The sequence below is a fragment of the Henckelia pumila genome, chromosome 3, assembly GCF_033568475.1.
Source record: "Henckelia pumila isolate YLH828 chromosome 3, ASM3356847v2, whole genome shotgun sequence".
In the NCBI taxonomy this organism is placed as follows: domain Eukaryota; kingdom Viridiplantae; phylum Streptophyta; class Magnoliopsida; order Lamiales; family Gesneriaceae; genus Henckelia; species Henckelia pumila.
The window spans coordinates 42,571,512-42,593,725 of NC_133122.1; the positions used below are offsets into that span (position 1 = coordinate 42,571,512).

General features: G+C 31.6%; 3 protein-coding genes across 7 annotated transcripts; 2 read left to right on the top strand and 1 right to left on the bottom strand.

The window, feature by feature from the left end:
- The first annotated feature begins 922 nt into the window (after positions 1-922).
- LOC140886963 (pathogenesis-related homeodomain protein) lies at positions 923-8,712 on the top strand. Of its 3 annotated transcripts, XM_073293924.1 has the most exons (10): positions 923-1,236; positions 1,505-1,641; positions 1,729-2,636; positions 3,691-3,856; positions 4,835-4,958; positions 5,066-5,178; positions 5,262-5,816; positions 6,913-7,209; positions 7,547-7,636; positions 7,922-8,712. In XM_073293924.1, the coding sequence occupies exons 3-10, from the start codon at positions 1,963-1,965 to the stop codon at positions 8,150-8,152; spliced, it is 2,250 nt and encodes a 749-aa protein (XP_073150025.1). In that variant the 5' UTR covers positions 923-1,236; positions 1,505-1,641; positions 1,729-1,962; the 3' UTR covers positions 8,153-8,712. The 3 variants fall into 3 exon arrangements, with proteins under 3 accessions (XP_073150025.1, XP_073150024.1, XP_073150023.1); XM_073293923.1 differs by having other exon boundaries at positions 1,489-2,636; XM_073293922.1 differs by having other exon boundaries at positions 1,505-2,636.
- A 2,811-nt stretch (positions 8,713-11,523) lies between these two features.
- On the top strand, positions 11,524-14,140 carry LOC140891868 (G2/mitotic-specific cyclin C13-1-like). Of its 3 annotated transcripts, none has more exons than XR_012152633.1 (8): positions 11,524-11,868; positions 12,171-12,403; positions 12,480-12,555; positions 12,638-12,714; positions 12,802-12,835; positions 12,985-13,084; positions 13,294-13,425; positions 13,631-14,140. XR_012152633.1 is itself a non-coding variant. In XM_073300536.1 (8 exons), the coding sequence occupies exons 1-8, from the start codon at positions 11,524-11,526 to the stop codon at positions 13,700-13,702; spliced, it is 1,119 nt and encodes a 372-aa protein (XP_073156637.1). In that variant the 3' UTR covers positions 13,703-14,140. The 3 variants fall into 3 exon arrangements, 2 of the variants coding, with proteins under 2 accessions (XP_073156637.1, XP_073156636.1); XM_073300536.1 differs by having other exon boundaries at positions 12,935-13,084; XM_073300535.1 differs by having other exon boundaries at positions 12,802-13,084.
- Positions 14,141-14,672: 532 nt separating this feature from the next.
- Positions 14,673-15,266, bottom strand: LOC140893426 (zinc finger protein 7-like). The gene has a single exon (XM_073302495.1). The coding sequence runs from the start codon at positions 15,150-15,152 to the stop codon at positions 14,673-14,675; it is 480 nt and encodes a 159-aa protein (XP_073158596.1). The 5' UTR covers positions 15,153-15,266.
- Between the last annotated feature and the right edge of the window lie 6,948 nt (positions 15,267-22,214).

Sequence of the window (22,214 nt, forward strand, 5' to 3'; positions counted from 1 at the left end):
ACTTTTTTCGTGTGAGTTTTTTTATAATTTCGGGATTTCAAAGAAATAGTGAAGTAACCCTGCCTTTTGTTTTATATCAAATGCAAATATAAAATACATAGAATACAAGATAAGTGAAGCAAAATATCCATTGTTTTATGAAGCGATCAGCTTTGTTACTTAAACGAAAATTGCTTCTTGATTTGCATAATAAAAATAAAAAAGAAGGGTCCTTTGAGATGATTGACATGAAAGGAAGAGAACAAATTCGCAAAATCTGCTAGAATAATATATTTTTTAAAAATTGAATTTTGCTAATTTCAAATACCAGTTTGACACTGTTAATAGAAATTATTGAAACATTGGTATGTTAATTGTGTCTCACGTCGATTGGATAAAATTTACGAGAGTTGCATATATAGACAATGACAATCATCTTCTCTTGAATTAACTTTTGCGTTGGAGGTAGGTCCACCTAGTTAATTAGGTATCCAATTATTTTTTTAAGTCTAAATGTGTATATATCTACTATCTTTACTATTTTATAATAGTTGAGTATGCTAGAAAAATTATTTTTTGATGACACCATCTTTCCTTTTCCATTTTACCCCCACTCAAATGCTTCCCAACGAGAGAAGCTAAGGGAGCGCGTTTTTTTTTCCACATGTAGGTTTTACTAGTAGTTATAATCCAATGATTTAAAGTCTTTTTATACGTAGAAATTTACACAAATGGCCCAATTTAAATGGTTTGGCCCATACAATGACTAAATTAGGTTAATCCATAGTCCCATGATTTATGCTTTTGAAGTTAACATAAATGGCCCAATTATAAATGGTTCGGCCCATAAATGAATGGACTGTATTACAGATGATCCAGCCAACGGCCCATGGTCATCTTTCCCGAGAGTGGACAGGGACACTGGAAGCATCGTATCGTATCCTCTTTCAGTACACAGCGCACGATAGTGGTCACCGAAAGTAATACCGCCTCATTCTTCTCTCCACAGTGTACGTGCTTCCGTGCTGATTCTGAGGATTAAATCGCGATCGACACGCGTTTGATTCACCAGGGATTCGCATTATTTCTGCATCTGGAAGCATTGCAGGAACTCATATCTTCCCGGGCATTCGCTTTCCTTATCTTCATTTTTTTCCTACTTTCTTTCTATGTTCCTGAGCTGGAAATAGAAGATCGACCGAACTGGGTTGTGATTATTTGGATATTTCACTCCTGTAAACTTGATCTGGACCTCAGGTATCTTCACTTCATCGTTTATTCGTGTTTATAGGAATATGCGTGCGAGCTGGTGTACATGGATGCGGGTATACGGTATCTAAGAATATGTGGCTGTCTGTGCGTGGTGGGAGGCGTTGTTTAAAACTTTAATGGGATATCTTTTTGGGATGTTTAAAAATTGAAACTTTTTTATTTTTTTTAAAACAATTCTGTTATTGAAAATTTTGAAGAACTGAAATTTTACAAGCTGCATGGATAACGTGACTGCAGATGTGTTGATTTGCAGGCAAGGAGCTGCTGGAAAAAAGGGGTCAATTAACTAACCTTCTAAATTTTGCGGGCGGTTATACCATAGATGGTATGAGGTGAATTGAGTGCATCAAAACAGCAGCTCAAGTGCACGGTGTTGCTTGCCTTTTTTAGGTTCTTCTAGATATATATAGTTTAGTGATCTTTTACTGGTAATTATCGAGGTTAGGAATTGTTTTTATGGTTTTTGATCCTCCGTAGACGTGGAAATATATGGATAGACCTGGACAGTGATTGAATTGTGGGTACACGAGACACAACCGATTACCTGCACTGTAAGGCATTAAACAGAGTAATTATATTGAATCGTGGGGGTGATATAGTGCCAGAACTTTGCAAATGTACAAGTGGGATACACCGATGAAGTTGATGGACAAGAAAGGGGAATCAGGGATTTGGATTTCCGGGATATAAAGCTGAGTAACTTCTGATCTTATGTCCCTGAGCGCTGATTCTGAACCACTGAAGCCTAGTGAATTAGATTCAAAGAGATCTGTTACTGAGTCGGTGGTGTTTACAGATGCCAAATTAATTTCAATGGAAAAAAGCTCTGATGAAACAAGAATAGCAGGACCAAATACTGGAGACATAGCCCCGATTTTTAGTGCGGAACCAAGTGGTCAGCTATGGGAAGTGAAAATATCTTCTGCTTTTGAAAACTTGGAAGAACCGTTCCAGAATTTGCCTGTGGATGTCGACTGTTCAGGTGCATCAACTGGCCATGCATCTGAAAATCCCAATTCAGGAAAATTGGAACCAATTCAGGTGGATGCGATTAGTGAAGTTGGCTGTATGGAAGCTGAATTTAAAGGCACTGAATTACAACAGAGAAAGAGAAAAGCTAAATTAACAAGTGCAGCAATCAGTTTCTGGGCATTGCATGCAAAATCTCCAGAGAAATCCATGGTTTTTGAGCCTGAGAGTGTGATGTCAGAAGGTAATGCTAGTGGAGAAAAGAAAAGGAGGGGAAGAAAAAAGAAGGAGCTGAAGAGTGGTTCTGTGAATGAATTTTCAAAAACTAAGATCCATCTAAGATATTTATTACACAGGATAAAATACGAACAAAGCTTAATTGATGCATACTCCGCTGAAGGCTGGAAAGGACAAAGGTTTGTCTTGTCCTCAATATTCGGTACAGATTCCTATTTTCTGTGTTACATTTTAATGGGTGCAGTACTTCTGTTATTGAAGTGATTTGTGACATGGTTGTGGTTCTAAATATGGCAATCTACTTTTATGTATCGATAATATCCTAAACCTGATTTAGGGAAAACTGATTGACTAAAATGATTTAATGTGATCTCTTTTGACAGAGGGATTGCATAATTAATTATGGTGAGATTGACTATTTAATAGAAATAGGAGAAAAAGTTGCATGCCAGTAACAATTTTTCTAGCCTTGAACGTTTCAGGTCACTGAGTGGTTGATTATTTTGCCACGTGCATTACAGGATTACTGGGATATCCGTTTGGTTAATGATTTTTTATGAATGAGAATGGAAATTGTATACATCTAGATTAATAACTTGCATCTTTTTTGCAAGATGGGAGTCCAGTTCTAAATTGCGGTTCTGCTGCACTGTTTTATGTACTATCAAGTGTTTTTATTAATTAAACCTTGTTTCAATTTTTTTTAATCTTTCTTACTAAATTTGTATGAAGCTTTGATAATTTGGAACTCCATTGAGCTATTCTTATTTTTCTGGTTCCCTTTTGGCATTTTGATTCAATTATAGACTGATAAATAATTGAGTGTAGTGGTATAATGACTGCATTTATTTAAATCTTTGATTCAAGTATAAGAACCGTTGCTCGAACTGAGCTTCCTTGGATTTCCTGGGAAAAAAGGTTTTTTATATCTTCAGTTAATTGGACCAGCTTTAAAGTACTTATTCCGGAAGTCTGTTGCCTAGGTTGATGAAATTTGGTATAAAACTGTTACTTTCATCCATTATTTTATTCATGCATATCCTTCAATGCATCAGAGCAACAATGTGCTCTGTAATGCGTAGATGAGGTAAGTTAAATGCTTAGCATCTTGAACCAGGCATGAGGCATATTAATAGATTAAGATAACTTTTCATATTTCTTTATACTCTCAAGCTTGGTCTAACTAGTGCCGGTTATGCTTGAGCCACATTGATGAGTACTTCGTATTTTCAGCCTTGAAAAGTTAAAGCCAGAGAAGGAGCTCCAAAATGCAAAATCTAATATTCTACGTTACAAGTTGAAGATAAGAGAATTGTTTCAGCATATTGATCAGTCACTTGCCGTGGGAAAGCTTCCGGAATCCCTGTTTGATTCTAAAGGAGAGATCTACAGTGAAGATGTAGGGACACACTTGATTTGTGTGCATATCTTTATAATGTTGATTGATTTCATTTAAACCAGTGTGTGGCAAATGTTGGTTGCTTGGAGCCATCTTTGCGACCCTAAACCTTCTGTTCTGTTAATCTGAGCATTTGTAAAGAGGCAGCCCGGCTTTTATTTTACTAGCATCCGTGAAATATTTTGATTCTTAAATGAAAAGAGGTGTAGGCTTCAGAAATTGACTAACAATATAGGTTTGTGATCCAGAAAAATTAGTTCAAAAAATGAACACTACTCTGGTTTTCTTTTGTCCCCAACTGATGCTAAGATATTACTCGATTTTTCATATTGTTTCAAGTGGATAGTAGGCTTCATACATCCGGTATACCCATGGTAATTGTCATGCTATATGTTATAGTTTAAATAGAGTCCTTTTCCACGCGTGCTGCTTTGAAGCATTATTTTACATTCATTGCTGGTGTTTTGTTATCAAACCTTTCAATTTCAGTATTGACTCTAATTTGACATTCGTGTTAGTAATTACAGTAATAACAATAAAAGTCGAGAATTTATAGTTATTTAAGAAATTCTTGGTTCTTTAACTGCAGCTCTTTTTTGCATGTCCATTTATGGTACTTGTGGAACTGTAGATTAGTCTTTATTCAACTTTTTTGACCCTTAATAAATACTGCTTTAAAGGTTTATTTCACATGGATTGCATAAGCTTTTTTATTTAGAAAACCTTTTACTTACCATATTTCCACTTCATTTTGACATTATGTAAAGCAATCTTTATCAGTAAAGTATGAAGTTATAATGGATTGTAACTTGCAAGCAAAAAAATTCCTGTCAACACCTGCCACCTCATGTTGTAGATAACTCGACAACGAGAATAGTTTCAAATTATGGCAACGTCGCTTGATTCATGGCTGAACTTTTACTTTTTGTACAGAAGATAGAGATTTAGTCACGCTTGAGAATTTTTTTTGAATTGCAGATATTCTGTGCAAAATGTGGCTCTAAGGACTTGCAAGTTGATAACGATATTATTTTGTGTGATGGCGCCTGTCAACGAGGATTTCATCAATTTTGCTTGGAACCACCTCTGCTAAAAGAACAGAGTAAATTAAAGCCACTCATTTTGTATCTTTGGTTTCTCTTGTTCTGGATGTCTTCTTATAATAAACTTTTAATCTTTTTTCTTTTCATTTTTTGGTTGGTGTAATAGTTCCTCCTGGAGATGAAGGTTGGCTTTGCCCTGGATGTGAATGTAAATTAGATTGCATTCACATGCTCAAGGATTTTCATGAGTCTAAAGTTTCTATCCTTGATAATTGGGAGGTCTGGCCTATTTCTGCTTTCATTCTTCATATTTTAATCTTTATGAACGGACACATGCTCATCATACTCGTGTCACCTTACAGAAAATCTTCCCTGAGGCCGTTGTTGCATCGGGAAAGAAACTGGATGATATTCGTGGATCATCACCAGATGATTCCCAGGATAATGATTATGACCCCGACAAACCAGATAAACTTGAAAAGGTAACAGGAGATGAATCAAGTTCTGACGGATGTCCTGATTTGTCCGCATCTGAGGATTTGGTGGCTCGCCCTGAAAATGAGAAATGTCTCGTGCTTCCTTCTGAGGATTCAGAAGATGATGATTTTGATCCTGCTGCTCCTGATAAAGATGAGCTAGTGAAGTTGGATAGTTCAAGTTCTGATTTTTCATCCGACTCCGAGGATCTTGTTGGTCTAATTGATGATGCCGATGTGCCTGGTGTAAATACAGGGCACGGTTTGTCACCACCAGGTCATGGCTCTTCCAGCTTGGGTTATAACAGAAAAAAATCTAAAGTGGGTGGGATGACGAGGGACTCACAGAAAGATGACCTGTCTTACCTTTTGGGAACCAGTGATGAACCTTCGTCTAGTAAAAGACACGTAGAACGGTTGGACTACAAGAAACTGCACGATGTGAGTTTCTTTCTTCTCATAACTTTGTAAAATAATAGGAAATTTCACTTGATGCGTAATATCATGAAGTAGGGTTCCAGACTCTCGCTGAGATACTCATTTCTATCATTTAGGGTATAAAATAATGATTGGAAACTTTAGTGTAATAAGTAAATTCATAACTCGAAATGATATGCTACGTAAGGTATTAACATGTAATTAGTAATATTTAATGATCATTACTAAAATCTTGTTGAGCTGGTGAAAATAGTACATAATATGGTAAGTGTATTTTGGTTTCGTATTTTCTATGTGATATTTTTCTCCATGTTTGTGCCTCCAATTTCTGGCTCTTTTACTTTTCTCTTTCCAAAACTGATCTCCTAATTTTCAGTTATATTCATTTCTCGTATCAAAACTCTCTTTCATAGGAAAATTATTACTGGTCATGGACGCAAGTCTGATATTCTTATACATGATGAGTATATGATTTTCGTTTGGAACTCCTTTTTTATGAATTGAGATTGAAGTAAATATGGCTTAGTTTGTCGTTCATTGCTTTAATGTCTTATTATAGTTTTCTGATAGTTCATCACTCACTATATTTGGTTTTGTGCTGTGTGGATGTATTTATTAACTGAATATTTGGAATACAAACAGTAAATATGGACTACAACTACCAATTCATCTTGATTTAACCACCTTTGCAGATATTTTGAAATTTTCCCTTTTATGTGATTCTGATGCTCACAGTTGGACGAGAATACCGACTTTTTGAGGTTGTTATAGTCTTATGTCCATAATTGTAAATGAGGTTTCTAGGCCTGTCTCCATGCAAAATTTCTACATTCTATTTTAAAAAGAAAAGAATACTTGTGTTTCACAAAAAAGTTGTCATCTTCATGGCAAACGATATCATGTCGCTATGTGTGCATTGCCTTGGAAGAAGACTGAATATTATACTCTGATAAATAATGCTATGACCGAACTTTTATTATTTGCTATCCGCTGTTAATCATGCTCAAAGGTTCCTCACTGATGTTGAAAACTGTCCATTGCCCATTCCTTTTGCTTCCATGGGTTGCTTTTGCTTATGTTATTATGTATCTTATCAAAGGAAACATATGGGAACTATTCTGATTCAAGTGACGAAGATTTTGAAGATACCAAGGGTAGTAAGAGAAGGAATACGAATCGTCAAAAAACTGTGGTTGTGTCCCCTTATAAAACTTCAGTTTCAAAAACTCAGAGGGACATGAAGGATGGAAACCAAGAAGAAATCCAGCATAGACCTGAAATAACCCAGAAAAGGCTTACCCAAATGGGCATACAGAATTCATCGGCAATTGTTGATTCTGCTGGTCTGAAAACTAAAAGATCAACATACAAAGTTCTCGGGGATGCTCAAACACAGGTATTTGTTACAGTATGGGCTTCTTCTGGAAATAGTTTTATCCTACAGTTTAATGTGTTGTTTAGTGCTATTGGTTAGAATTATCTTGCTTCAAACATAACTATGCATTTATTATTCGTCACTCGAGATCATTAGTCCTATATTTTAGTCTCAAAACTTGATCCTGAGCTTGAATCAAAGAGCCAAGTTCAAATTTGGATCATGAGGCTCATCAATGGTCGTTTTTGTTGTGCGATATCAGAAAGCCATGCGGTATTACATTGCAAAAGCATTAGATGTTGACTTCTAGTTCTCTCGAGAGCAAATATGATATCTAGATTTATACATTTCTTCGCAGAGACTCTTTGAATCTTTCCAAGAAAATCAATACCCTGAAAGAGCTGTAAAGGAAAATTTGGCAAAAGAATTAGGACTCTCAATCCAGCAGGTGCGATCATATTTCCTTCGCCCATGATTCTCCTCCTCTTGATCCAGGACACCCTGCTTATTATTTTTATGTTGTTCAAGTCGTTGGATAGTGTTTGCAACATCTAAATATAAGTGATTATGGATTTTTTCTTCACACGTTGGTTAGGAAAAAAATTCATAATCACTTATTTTTAGAGGTTGCAAACACTACCTTATTATGAATTTTTTTCCTAACCATAATCATTTATTTTTAGAGGTTGCAAACACTACCTTATTATATTCCATTTGAGCACTTCCTTTGCAGGTTGGTAAATGGTTTGATAACACACGTTGGAGATTTCACCATAGACCACAAACGTTATCATATGGTGTTGAGAGTGCTCCCGTAAATAGCACCTCAGTTCAAGGCAACGAGCCTGAACTTGAGAAAGCTATTGCAACAAATAATAACTCATCCGGTCGGGTGGCTGAATCTCAAGAATCCAATGCATTCGTTTCGCAAAATTCAAGCCAGAGTGGAAAATTCAGTAGCTGATATACAAGTCAAGAAAAGAAATACTGAGATCTATGAAGGGTCATGAAATAATGGATCTAAGGGTGGACAACTACTGGGTTTTGGATACAACATAGCAGCAGAACACAACAGTTGACATCATATCTGTACCATGACTATAAAATTTGATGATGTTTCCGAGAATCTGTCCCTCTGATTATTCAAGTTGGAAAGAGTTGGTGCTGAGAAAACGGGTTTTCTGTAAGCGCGGTTTGGCCATACTTGAGTGCTATTTTTCTGCACCAGAGGTGCCCAACAGAGTCGATCTCCAACTGGTTGTGTAGCCTTTTTGAGTTCCGATGGAACGAAATCTGCGAGTATTTGGTGTCGGAATACACCGGTTGATCCTTGACCTTTGCAGATGAAGAAGTCGTGGCTTGATGAATTTGAGGCTGTGCGCTTGTCTTGGGGACATTCCCTAAATGTAACATTAATTTGGTGTTTTATGAGATTTAATTTGGTATTGAATATGAGATGTTGCTTGCATATTAAATTTGTGTGAAGGTAATGATTTATATTTTTAATAATTTACTATACTTTTATACCGCGTATCAATTATATGTTATGATTCTTTGTTTTTTAAATCTCGGATATATAATTTTGTACTATATTTATCAATATTTTTGTATTCTTTTGCCATTAACTAAGAGCATGTTTTGATTTCATAGACTCGACTTTTGTTTTTAAAAAAAGTGCTTTTTTAAGCTTTAGTATTGAATTTTTGAAAAAATTTTAAATTTGACTTAAAAAGATGTTTTTTTAAGCATTTAAATGATCATCCAAACATTTTATAAATTAAAAAAATATTTTTAAAAAAAAAAATTCTATTTTAGTCTGACTTTCGATATCAAACGAGGTCTAAGTCTTGAAAAAATCTTGAAAATGCAAAATTATTTTTGAATGAATTAAATAATAATTAAATATAAAATTTTTATGTATAATTTGTTTTTTAATAAAGCGATGTACAAATGAAGCCCAAATCATAGGCTCGCATCATCTCTCACCTCCTTCAAGGGTCGAGAATCTTGCACGCGGATGTTATTTGCGTGCGAGAATGCGATGCAGTGGTTTGTTTGTTAATAATTAATAATGTATTTTTTTTTTTAATTATGTGTGTGATTTGTTAAATTATATTTTGAAATTTGTGTGCAAGATTTTAAGTTTTAATTAAGTGTAATATAAAATTTGAAATATGACATTTCCGTAATATTTATAATTTAATAATGTGTACTTTTAAATTTTTTGTATTGTTAAAATTTATTTTGTTTTTAAATAAAAATATATTTAACAAAAAATAAAAAATTAATATTTTGACATCCTTTTTATAACATCATCTCATCCTCGGAGCACCAAACAATGAAGTCTTTATCGCTGACATCATCATTACCAACTTCATTACACCAACATCATCTCACAATTGAATATGCTCCAAGGTGGGAGTATGTTTTCAGACTAAGGGGGGTGTATTCAATCCAGAGTTTTAATGACTTTCAGTGACTTTTTAAAATGATAGACTTTTGTTGAGTTGATGGATTTTTATTGACTTTTATAGAATCTCACGGATTTACAAACAGATTTGCATGGATTCTTTGTAGACTTTTGAAGGACTTTTATAGAGATTTGTAAACTTTTCATGTATCTTTAATATATCTTATTATTTTTCTTTTTTTTCCTTTGAAATAATAATTATTTGACATAAATAATAAATTTATTTGAAATATTTTTTTAATTTATTGATGAAAATGGATTTCATTTATTTTATATATATATATATATATATATATATATATATATATATATATTGACGTAACAAAATTATAAACTAAAAAATTTGTGATTGTGTAAAGTTTTTTTAAAAAAAAACATATGATAAATTATAAATTATATCATAAAAAATTATTTGTCAATTTTTATTTTTTATCATGTCTGTTATCCACTATTCAAATATTTGAATTAAATCATATTATAATTTTTTGAATCATATATTATTATCATTAAATATTATAATTATTGGTACAAATCATAATTTAAAAAGCACAAAATATTTTGAAAATTTCAAATATTTAAATAATATTTTTTATTTTGATTTTAGGAAAAGAACGAATATATAATTCATTTTGAATATGAGAAAGAGTGAGATAGAGAGGAGATTCATTTTGAATATGAGAGAGAGGGAGATAGAGAGGAGTGAGATAGTGAGGAGTGATAAAATATGAGAAAAAAAAGAAAATTATGAGTTTTATTATTTTAGAAATCCATCCAAATCTTTGGGTTATACCAAAGACTTTTTTTTACAAAATATATTTGTACCTTAAGCATTAATGTTTGTATGTTCATGATTTTCATAGAGTTATTAAAAGTTCATTAACATTTTGAATAACACTAGACTTTTATAGAGTTTTTAAAAGTTAAGGTTGAATACCACTTGACTTTTAAAACTCTATAAAAGTCTATTTTGAATATCACTAGACTTCTATAGAGTATATAAAAGTCATGATTGAATACCTCTAAACTTCTAAAATACATAAAAGTCAATAATTCTCCAGATTGAATACACCCCCCCCTAACTAACATATGCTATCCATTTTCAAAACTCTTTTAAATTTATTTATCTATCACATTATATTTTTAGATACCCATTCATATAAAATCAAAAATATAAATGTTTATTTATTTATTTATCTATATATCATTAAAATATTTAAATATCATTCATAATAAAAATATATTAAAAAATCAATGATAATTATTCCCATAAACACGCATCTATTGAATATTATTAATAATAATTGTTCAAATAATTATGCCATATTATTATATATATATATATATATATATATATTTCATTATCATTATTCTGATTTACTTTATTATCGTTCTTAAAAAAATGTATAGTTATGTACTTATGTAATAAAAATATATAATTATTATCATATATTAATTCCATAAGTTAAAAATATCTTCACATAAAGCAAAACCTAATACAAAATTATACTTTAACATAATTTTTTTAAAAAAATACTTTTTTTATAGATATTTCCAAAGAATCCGAAAACACAACTGAATGATATAATTTTTCTAGCTTGGCTTCCATTCATTTGGAGATGATAATCAAAGGCAAATTATAAATTAGTTTTTAAAACGATTTTATCCAATTACCACTTTAAATTATCAGAAATATATTTTCTAAAAAAAATTAATTATCAATATTATATTGCCAAAAAAAATATATAAAAAAAAAATAGGCCAACTCTTGCGCGGTAAAACAAGCTCTTTCGAAATGGAAACAATGGCGGCAATATATTAATATCAATCCCTTCATCAAAGCTCCATTTCCAGAGAAGGAAGCTTCCATGGCCGACAGAGAAAACCGGTTATGTGAAAGAATTCGAGAGTCACGCAAGCGAGTATATGAATCCACGCAGCCGATAGAGAAGAGAACCGTGCTGGGGGAGCTCACCAACAATATCGCTCCAAATGGGTGCGGGTTGAATCTCAATCCGGGTCCTGCCAAATCCAGGAAACGGAAGCCCGAGCCTGCTCCGGAGAAGGAAGAGGTTGGGATTGTGTCCGAGGAGAAGGTTGACGATGAAATCATCGGAGTAAATGTTGCTGCTGTTGGTGTCAGAGCGGATTCTGATGAATTGCCGGGGATTTGCAATTCTTCACCTATGTATCAACATTTACATTCTTTGGAGGTGAAATTTTTGTGCTATTTTGTTGGTCAGATTTTACTCTACCGTGATCATGATTTGGTGAGAGGCCGCAAAAAAAAATTATGTTCCCTAATCCGAGAAATCAAGCAACATCATTGAAATCTAGAGAGAAACATCCTGGGAATTATCGATACCCACTACTCTATCTCTCACCACATTTTTTATGATAAAATTGAAGACGAAAAATGCGATTTTACTGTGTTTTTTCTTCTTATAGCCATAGGAGTAATTACGTACGCTTGAAATGTTATATAGTGTTGCCTGATAAAGCTTTTACCCATCAGGTGAAAGTGACCAGGAGGCCCTTGTCGAACTATATGGAAAAGGTTCAGAAGGATATCAAGCCTGTGATGCGAGAAGTCTTAATCGATTGGTTGGTGGAAGTCGCGGAAGAATATAAATTTGTTTCGGACACCCTTTATCTCACCGTGGCCTACATCGATAGATATTTATCTTCCGGTGACCTGAAAAGGAATAAACTTCAACTTCTTGGTGTATCTTGCATGCTTATTGCAGCGTAAGCACTTAATTCGCTAATGCTTTTTGTTCAGTGCTTCTTGCAAATTCTTTATAACAGTTCATGAAAATGGCAGTAAGTATGAAGAAATCAGCCCTCCAAATATCGAAGATTTTTGCTATATAACAGATAACACATACACAAAAGAAGAGGTTGGTTGTGTGTTTCCGATTCCTTGCAACTATATAGTAAAAACTGTTGCAGTAAAAGGATCTAAATTTAAGCTGTTTTCAGGTAGTGGATATGGAGAGAGATATTCTAAAGTTCCTAGATTTTGAGCTGGGTAATCCTACGATTAAAACATTTCTCAGGTTAGTATCCAATCATTACATCTTTTTTCCCCAATGATTTTAGAATTTCAAATCTTCATCACTTACTTAACGTGTTGTTATGAGCAGAATTCTTACCAGGGTGGCTCAAGAAGAACCCAAGGTAGGCAGGAATCTTGAAACTATGAGTTATCGCTTTATCCTATTTTTGTTTTGTTTTGTTATATTTAATACAAGGCTAATCAAGTTTTCCACCTTTCAGTTTTCAACTCTCCAATTCGATTTTCTGTGTTGTTATCTTGCCGAGCTAAGTTTATTGGAATATCGATGTATCCAATACATTCCTTCAAAAGTTGCTGCTTCAACCATCTTTCTATCAAGATTTATTCTTCAGCCAAATTGTCATCCATGGGTAAGCCAAATCTTTGCATTAAATTCATTCTGATACCGGCATAAAATTTTAGTTTGATGTATGTATCTGTTGACATTTTAAATATGCCACTGGGAAGTGTTAATATGGCACAGATGTTTATTGATCTTATCAATATTTTCACTCGTATAAGCCGCAACTATCCAGTCTCTGTCGATAATCCATCTAAAACCTATTTACTTCATTTACAGAGCCAGAGACTGCAACAGTATACAGGTTATAAACCATTTGAACTGAAAGACTGTGTCCTTGCACTTCACTATCTGCAACTAAAAGCAGAAACATCGGCTCAAGCAGTCAGGAAAAAATACATGGACCACAAGGTATTGCGATTCTGCTATTTCATACATTAGTTTTTGCATTATGTTCAAGTTTCAACATAGCACCACCATATTGAATTCAATGTCATCACAGATTATATTAATGGTTACTGTAGTACTGAGCACTCCTTGCAAGCTTAAATTTCATGTATTCTGAAAACAAAACTGATTTGCTTAAGATTATCGACAATTTACTTCCTTGAAACAGTTTAAATGTGTCGCATCATTGGATCCACCTTCAAAAGTTCCTGCCAGCTATTTCAAGGTTTCTAGTGACTGAGAATTCGTCAAGAAATGAACGGACAAATTCTACTGAACTAAGGAATTATCTTGAAGGAATCATGCATGAAGGCTCAAGTTCACCACTCCTTGGGTGGATTGTTAAATACTTTCTTTAAACAAGACTTCTATCTCCTCGTCATTTTAAATATGTTGACACAGCGATAAGCAAGCTCTGTGAGTTAATAGTTTTGAATGGTTCAGTAATCAGTACTATGTGAAGCTTGTACTCCAGCTTGTAACATATGAAGCGGAGGAACAATAGTGAAATAGAAGCGCTCGATGTCGAATATTTTTCTTTTGTTACAACAGTTAGTATCTAATCTAATAACTATAAAATTGTAACTCCGATAATGGAATGAAGGCCGTTTCTTGGTTTTTCGATGAATTGCTGATGTAAATACAGGAAATAATCCAAGATTGTGTTATGGCCGAAAGGGATTAATTGGGTGGTGGGATTTGGTTTTAAGTTGCACCAATGTGCTGTATAATGAATTTATTATAATATTTACTGTAATATGCTTGTGCTGGATTGAGGGATTTGAAAATTTTAAATCTTTGGATGATTTTTTTACTTTAGTTTTGACGTGGTATATGTCATCACCTCAAAAATCACAAAAATATTGAACTGAAATTATGCCCCTCAATCTTTGAGGTCCTTGTAACTCGGCCACTGCTTTGGTTTCCCTTCGAACTCATTGCTTTTGGATTCAAATTAGATTTGACGAAGGCTTCTTTTGTGTCTGATGAGAGCAAATGGTTGGTGGTGCTCTTTTGGCTGATAGTCTTGTTAGCAAAAGGCATCATTCAATCATGTGCTTGGAGATTACAACCAGGTAAGTAAAGTTCTCAAGTCACTTATTATGTCACGTACTCGTGTGCTTCGAGTTGCAACTTTTCGACAGATTGGCAGATCACCAAAGCAAAAAAAGAAGTATGATACAACGAAGGACTCTAGATGAACAAGCTGGTTACAGTTTGAGATTCAGGTCCAATGATTTCGGACTCGACGGCTGCTCCTCCAGTTGCTGTAGTTGCGCATCCAATCGGAAACTTCCGGGCCACACCGAATCCGCCGCTTCCTCCATTTGGTTTATCTGCCATGCCACCCCGAAGCTCTGATCCCCCTCATCGAATCTCGCGACAGTTCCGGCTCCATCTCTGCCTGGTTTGTGCACGAGGGAGTGAGTTCGCACGCCCAGTGTTCTGATCATGGAGTTATGGAGCCTCACCGCACCTCTTTCCCTTTTGTGTGCATTCTGGTGCCCCCCCAATGCTTGTGAGCTGTAGAACTTGCGCATACAGAAGTTGCAAGAGTAGAACTTCACGGATGTATTAGGCCTCGATTGCGGCGGTTCGTCTTGGCATGGATTCCTTCCCAGCCTCAAGCTCAACCACTCCACTTCATCTTGTTGCGGTGTCCTTTGATCGCTACTTTCTTCACTCAGCATGTTTCCTTTCCCTTTTTTTCCTAGCAGCTATTTTCGATTGAACTTTTTCGAAGTTTTGTTACTTCTTGGCTATTAGCTACTTCTTGGTGTTGAAAGGGAAAGTCGATGGATGAAGCTTTTACTCGTGGGATGGAATATATTGTGTGGCATGTCCTTTTGTATTGGTTTCACTATAAAACATAGAATAACTAATAATAAGCTCGAATGAGTTTGAGCTTTATGAAGTTAACATATTGAATGATGGGATGGGAAGAAGTGTGTCACAGTTGAATCACTCATTTCTCTGTTCATTGTCCCACCAAGTGCTGCTTGGCTTTTATGGATTTAGTTGAAATGGGGGAAGGCAAATATTAAGTTTTGCTCGCCAATGTGGGCTAGCTTTTTGCACATATACAAGGCGAAACATCTTACAAAATTTAAGGGGAGGACAAAACATGTTCTGGGAAATATTGTATTTAATGTCATTTGAATATATTGAAACATTTTTTATTTTTTGAAAAGGATTTGATGGAGTGAGATCTTTCCTATTCATCCCTTCTAGCTCCGCCGCGACGGCACGGACGGGACTCGTCGGCTTCACCATCACTTGGGTTTTCTAAGGGGGATTTTGAGCCATCATCTTTTATTGTTGCTCGATCGATATTCCCTATCATGCTTTTTTATGCATTATATATTCACGTAAACATATATAATTTGCACCCCAAAAAATTAAAAAAAAAGAATGTTTTGAGAGAAGTTTAATTTTGGCATAAGAATATTATTAGCTCCAAATGGGGCGGGTGTCATATTAATTTGAGCAGTAGAAAGCAATCAAAAGTTGACAATCTAACGACAATTGCCATTTGTGGTCAGATCAATGCCTCCCAGTTTGTTTTTAATTTTTATTGCCTGCCATTATATCTGCCTGCTTGCTTAACTTTTTATTATCGTCTTATCTGAATTATCATTGCGAAATGCTTGGTTATGAAATAATCTTGATTCCTCATTTTTTTTTTTTAAATATTTGTTCTCTATAATTCCCCAGGAGATGCATTCAAAGCTATGGAATTTAAGCAGCAAAGAATGTTGGCATGAAATTTCGATTGTGTTTGGTTCATTCATTGTCGCAGCTTGATCAGTCCAAGCCTCCGCGATCACCAAATCCGTTTAAAACGAATGATGTTAAAACTTAAAAGTACATTGAATATCGTTTACATAGATATTTATATAGATTATACCGTGAGATTTTGTTAATATATTGTCAAGCTTTTAAAACACACCAAAAACTCATATGAAACGGTTTTATGATTCACTTTTGTAAGACGAAATTCCTATTTGACCTAACCAACAAAAAATTATTATTTTTTTAATGATAAAATATTATTTTTTATTGTATAAATGAATTGAGTTTATTCGTAAATCTACGACACAGTCTCAAATAAGAGTTAGGGCATCTAGAATCACCGTAGAAATGGAATGAGAATTTGGAGTATTATTTTAATTACGTAAATGTCATTATTCGAAATTACAATATCCTTTTGTATTTTATGAATTATTTTTGGTTTAATCATATATATATTTGTTCATTTCAATCCTTTTATTTAATTTAATTTTTTTTGGTGTTTTTTAAATGTATTCAATGTTTTATTTTTATTTATTTATTCTAATTAAATTATATTGTTTTTTTAAAATAATCAAGTCATCTTTAATTTAATTTATTTATATAATTATTATTTTTCTTATTTTAATTAATTTAGAATTAAAAATAATAAAATAGATTTTATTAAAAATAAAAAATATGAGTTGGAGAAGATTTTTGAAATACTTTGAAGAAGAGAGTACTTCAAAAATGAAGAATTGAACTGGAGATGCCCTAATAATCTCCAAAGCATGGGTGAAGACATTATGTTACACAGATGATATATCCATAAATGTTTGCAGTTCATTCATTATCATTGAATAATTTAAATCTCATGTGTACTCCATATGGAATCACATAGATCTGACATAATGTATGTCTTATCTCACATGCTAGAATTCAAAAAAGTGGAGTGAAAATAATAATTTAAGCGAGGATTATGAAAATATTGGGCCGAGTTGTCGCACAATTATATCATTGCATTATATTTGCCTATTTCTAAAATTTGGTTTATTGATTCATACAAAAGACATGTGGGGAAAGTGGTCGGGACGAGGCTTAGCCATGATATATATTTACTAGCCCGTTATGCACGCTTTATGTTAATATGTGTGCATATACAATTGTTTTTTTTATAATTAATGTATAAATATATATGTTACAAAATTTGAAAAAATAGAAAAAAATTATAGTATAAATAACTTTTTTGGAAACAATCATCTCACAAATTTACATTTTCACTCCAAATTTACACGAATAAATTACAGGCAACAATTTTCTTATTTTTATATTAAAATAAATGAACAAATAATAATAATAATGTCGTAAAAAGTGGGAACAAAGTTTTGTTTGGGACCTTTGGGTATCAAAATAAGCAGTGTACAAAAGAGCAATTGCCTCCTGTATGGGATTGGGTATCTTCGTGTTAAAAATTAATTTGTGGCAAACAAGGCCGCCACGAGTTTTCATCCGAACCACAAGAGTATGATACAATTTTATTTTATTTTTTTGAACTGACAAGAGTATGATACAATTAATTGGCTATTTTCTGGTATAAATTTTTGTAGTGTGGGCATCAATTGGCATCTAGGAATTGGCTACAAATGCTTACAAGGACTTTTTGATCTACAAACTTGGTTTTTTTTTAATTAAATTATAGTTAAAAAGTTTACGAGAGAGAAAAAATTAGCTATGATTTACCTTCATGAATATTTTTTTCGTTGCTTTAAAAAAAATGCTACTTTTGATCTATTTTTGTATGATTTAAACACTCTCTTGTCCTATGGAAGGTGCGGAATTTGTTTTTCTTGCTCACGAGTTACAAAGATAATTAATTTTTTTGTCTATACATAATTTGCACTTTTACTATTTCTGGATTTGTTAACGGAGAACACTTTTACTATTTCTGGATTTGTTAACGGAGAATTCGTATTTTTATTCCTATATATAACATGCATGATGAATTGCAATTTTAGTAATGTAACTACATGTTTTCCTTTTTTTCTCCTCATTTTGTCCTTGTTTTTTAATTGATGCTGACATTGATTTTTGGAAAGAAAACTTGCATATGCGTCATATATATATTTTTGGATATCATGTGGTATTCTAAAAATCCAGGTTAACATTCGCAATCGTGATATCAGCAATTTGGGTCGACAGGTTAGAGTATGGTCGAAAAGGATCCAAAAATGAACAAATTTGCAAGTTACGGGATTAAAATGCAAATTCATAGTTAATATGACCAAAAGTGAAAAAGATAAAAATTGGGTTTTTTAAATAATTATTATAAATTTTTAAAAAAAATTAAACAAATATAACAAATATATATTTATTAAATAAATATAATAAAGTGGGGTCTCAAACCCCACTTTATGTGAGAAGTCGGGGTTTGAGACCCTTACTTTTCAGTCTTCAGATTGTGTCAGTAAAAGACACGACCAAATAAGTTGAATGCGTGTTTTATTATCAAGTAGTAATTTTTCACGAAGGTTATATAATTCAAATAAAATATACATAATGATATTGATTAAAAAATTAATTAATTAAATAAATAAAATAAAGTTAGATTGTAGTAATAATGCTTAAATTTTAAAATAAAAAAACTAATAATTAATAACCTCCCGATAAACGCTCGATCTTATAGTTGGGTTAACAACGTGGATGATGAAAATATTACTTCTTTTACAAGGAAAATATTGATGACAAAGAAAAAAATCGTGAAAAAAAAATCAAAAAATAAAAGAAAAAATATTTTGCCCAATAATTTAATTTTAGTTTTAGAATACATTATTTATATTAATATATTTTTATTTTCATAAATTATCAATAATGGTAAAATAAGTGGTCAACACTATGAATTATTATTGAATTATACTCTTTCTTCTCTTAAATTTTATATTAATAACTCTATTATGATATCAACTCTATATTATATTTTTCCCAATATCTACTTTATACAGAATTATAAGATTGATTACAAATATGTTTTCTAACAATTATAAATTAATTTAGATTTTTAACATATAAATTTTTTGAACAAAGATCATTTGCATATATTTTATAATACATGCAGAACAAATTATATTACATGAATTTATTATTCACTAAAATAACACGAAAAATACTAATTTGCTGCTAGTTAATATTCTCTCAACTTATTATTTCACAACTTTTATTGACAATATAATTAAGTGTGTTATCACATACGTCTCTTGTGTCTTTTCCTAATAAAATTAAAAAATTTAAATTTCGAACAAGTAAAAAAATTATCTAAAAAAATATCGTTGTACAAAAAAACTGAAATCTTATGAGAAGCGAGGTTTTGGCTCTAATTCTCGTAAATAATTTTTGACAGTTGTATTTTACATCTCAAGTACTCTCTGACAAAATGGGTCTTGATTTGAGTAATATTATTATGAATTCATTGAAAATTCGTTAACCAAAATTTTTGAATAATATTCATGAACTTGTTTTTATTAATTTATTAGTTTTTTATTTTAAAATGTAAACATTATTACTAATATTTAAATTTATTTAATTTTTATGTTAATTATTTTTTTTTCAATATCGTTATACATTTTTTAAAATCAATTTCATTATATTTTTTTAATTTGAATTGTGCAACTTTCGTGAAAAACTACTACTTAAAAACAAAAATCTCCATTTAATTGGAAAAAAGAAAAGAAAAGAAAAATCTCCATTAAACTTATTTGCCGTATCTTTTTATTTTTATTTTTTTGATTGGCAATTTGGCCGTATCTTTTACTGACACAATCTGAGAGTCGGGGTCTCAAACCCCGACTCCTCCATAAAGCGGGGTTGGAGACCCCGCTTTATTATATTTATTTAATAAATATATATTTGTTATATTTGTTTAAATTTTTTTAGAATTTATAATAATTATATAAAAAACCCGATAAAAATTATAAGACAAATTTTTTTTTTCTAATTTATTTTGTATAAAATAAGATAATGTTGAAATGATTTCCCCCTCCAATTTTGTGTCTTGGCCTTTTATTTTGTATCCTACTTATCAGTCACAGATTCAGTAGCCTAGCTTAGTAGATATAGGACAGCTTGATTCATAGATCCATGTAAAACAAAAAACAAAACTGTAATTAGGTAAATCAAATGCTATGATTTTACAATATGCTAAAAGTAACCAAATCTGGAAGATTTTTTATTTTACTCATGAAAAGCTTCCACCATTAGTTGAGTATCAGATTCCAAATCATATCAATTTATGAATAAAAAGACTGGTTATTCTTGAAATCTGTATTCCGATGCTTGTTAATATTTAATGTGAAAACATTAAATAACGCCGATGTCAAATAGGTCCAGTTACGGGACGTGACAGATAATCAATAACATGTTTACTTTGATTGATCAATTTTGTGATTGAAATTATGATAAAGTGACGAGTTATAATTTTTCTCTTTCCTTATAATATATACTCATTTTTAGTTTGTATTTGTAAAATTGATATCGTAATTTTTATTGAAAAATGTAAATTATTTTTAATCCACATGCAAATTATTTTAATTGACAAAAAATATTGAGTATAAATATTATTTATTTTTTAAAACAAGAATTAATAAATTTAGTCAAATAAGTTTTCCATGAATAAGTATAAAATCCAATGAGATGTATTAATCATATTAAATTATTAAAAATTTTATTCGTGTTTTATAATTTTTAAATGGATTTTTCATATATTAAAATCAAATAAAATGTATTAAATATATTTTAAAGTATATGAAATTTCTTTTCATGTTTTATAATTTTTTAAATGAGGTTATCGTATATTATTTTTTGGGAAGTAAAGGAAATTGATGTAATTTTTTTATTTGAAAAGATGATTAATTTTTTTTAAGGTTGGAAAGATAATTAGTTAAAAATGATTATTTATCATATTTTTTGTTTGTTATAAATATTATCAAGGTTTAAATTTTAAATTATGTAGCATATATTTTATGAGTTAATATGAATCCTAAAAAAATAAATAAACACGATATTGATTAAATTATTAATATAATCATATATTTATTATATCAAGTAAACCCCGTCTAACGATAATAATATCCCATGTGTTGCTTAATTATAAATCACATAATGAATATTCTTTCAATTTATAATTTTGGAAAAAAGAATTTTTGATAGGATATGAACATGAGAAGTTAAATTCAAATAGTAGCCACATTCGAGATGAAATAAAACAGCAATGTATCCTCTGTTTTTATATTGCGTTATTAATTAAATTTCTCGTGTGTACCTAATTAGTTTTGACTCCGTAGCCGAGATGACAAAATCAAAAGGAGCTTTGTATTAAATTTTCACAAAATATCAAGTCATGAGTGGAATTAATTGTAGAAAATTGACTAATCAAATCAATATCCTATTATATATCTTGACAAAGTAATCAATGAGATCGAATAATTTTTTAATTACTGAAGTGTTCTATAAAATATATTTGGAAATATATATATATATATATATATATATATATATATATATATATATATATAGTTTTGATATCGTGAGCACCTATCATGTGCACTTATGTGTGCACCTGCTGATGTGGCGTTCACCTATTGGATGTAAAGGATGTCACGTCAGCGGTGCACACATAAGTGTACATCATGGGTGCTCACAATATCAAATTTGTATATATATATATATATATATATATATATATTGATGTTAACTATGCTTTTTTTTTTTACCAACTCTATATATTTTTTAAAAAGCAATAAAAACACAATTCTATCATCCACGTAAGGTATGACCGTATGATTCTTCTAAAATGTTTATATTGTACAGATTATTAGAGAAAGTGTTCGTAATATGATTTTTTGACTTATAGTTACGTTTTTAAAGAATTACATCACGCATTTTATAAATAACCGTGGTTTTTTTTTTTTTTTTTTTTGTGTCGAGTCATCTGT

Coding starts and splice junctions, on each gene's coding strand:
- LOC140886963 (XM_073293923.1), top strand. CDS start 1,963: ATGTCCCTGAGCGCTGATTCTGAACCACTGAAGCCTAGTGAATTAGAT. Junction 2,637..3,690: donor GAAGGCTGGAAAGGACAAAG/GTTTGTCTTGTC, acceptor TCGTATTTTCAG/CCTTGAAAAGTTAAAGCCAG. Junction 5,179..5,261: donor CTATCCTTGATAATTGGGAG/GTCTGGCCTATT, acceptor GTCACCTTACAG/AAAATCTTCCCTGAGGCCGT.
- LOC140891868 (XM_073300535.1), top strand. CDS start 11,524: ATGGCCGACAGAGAAAACCGGTTATGTGAAAGAATTCGAGAGTCACGC. Junction 11,869..12,170: donor AACATTTACATTCTTTGGAG/GTGAAATTTTTG, acceptor TTTACCCATCAG/GTGAAAGTGACCAGGAGGCC. Junction 12,404..12,479: donor TCTTGCATGCTTATTGCAGC/GTAAGCACTTAA, acceptor TGAAAATGGCAG/TAAGTATGAAGAAATCAGCC.
- LOC140893426 (XM_073302495.1), bottom strand. CDS start 15,152: ATGCTGAGTGAAGAAAGTAGCGATCAAAGGACACCGCAACAAGATGAA.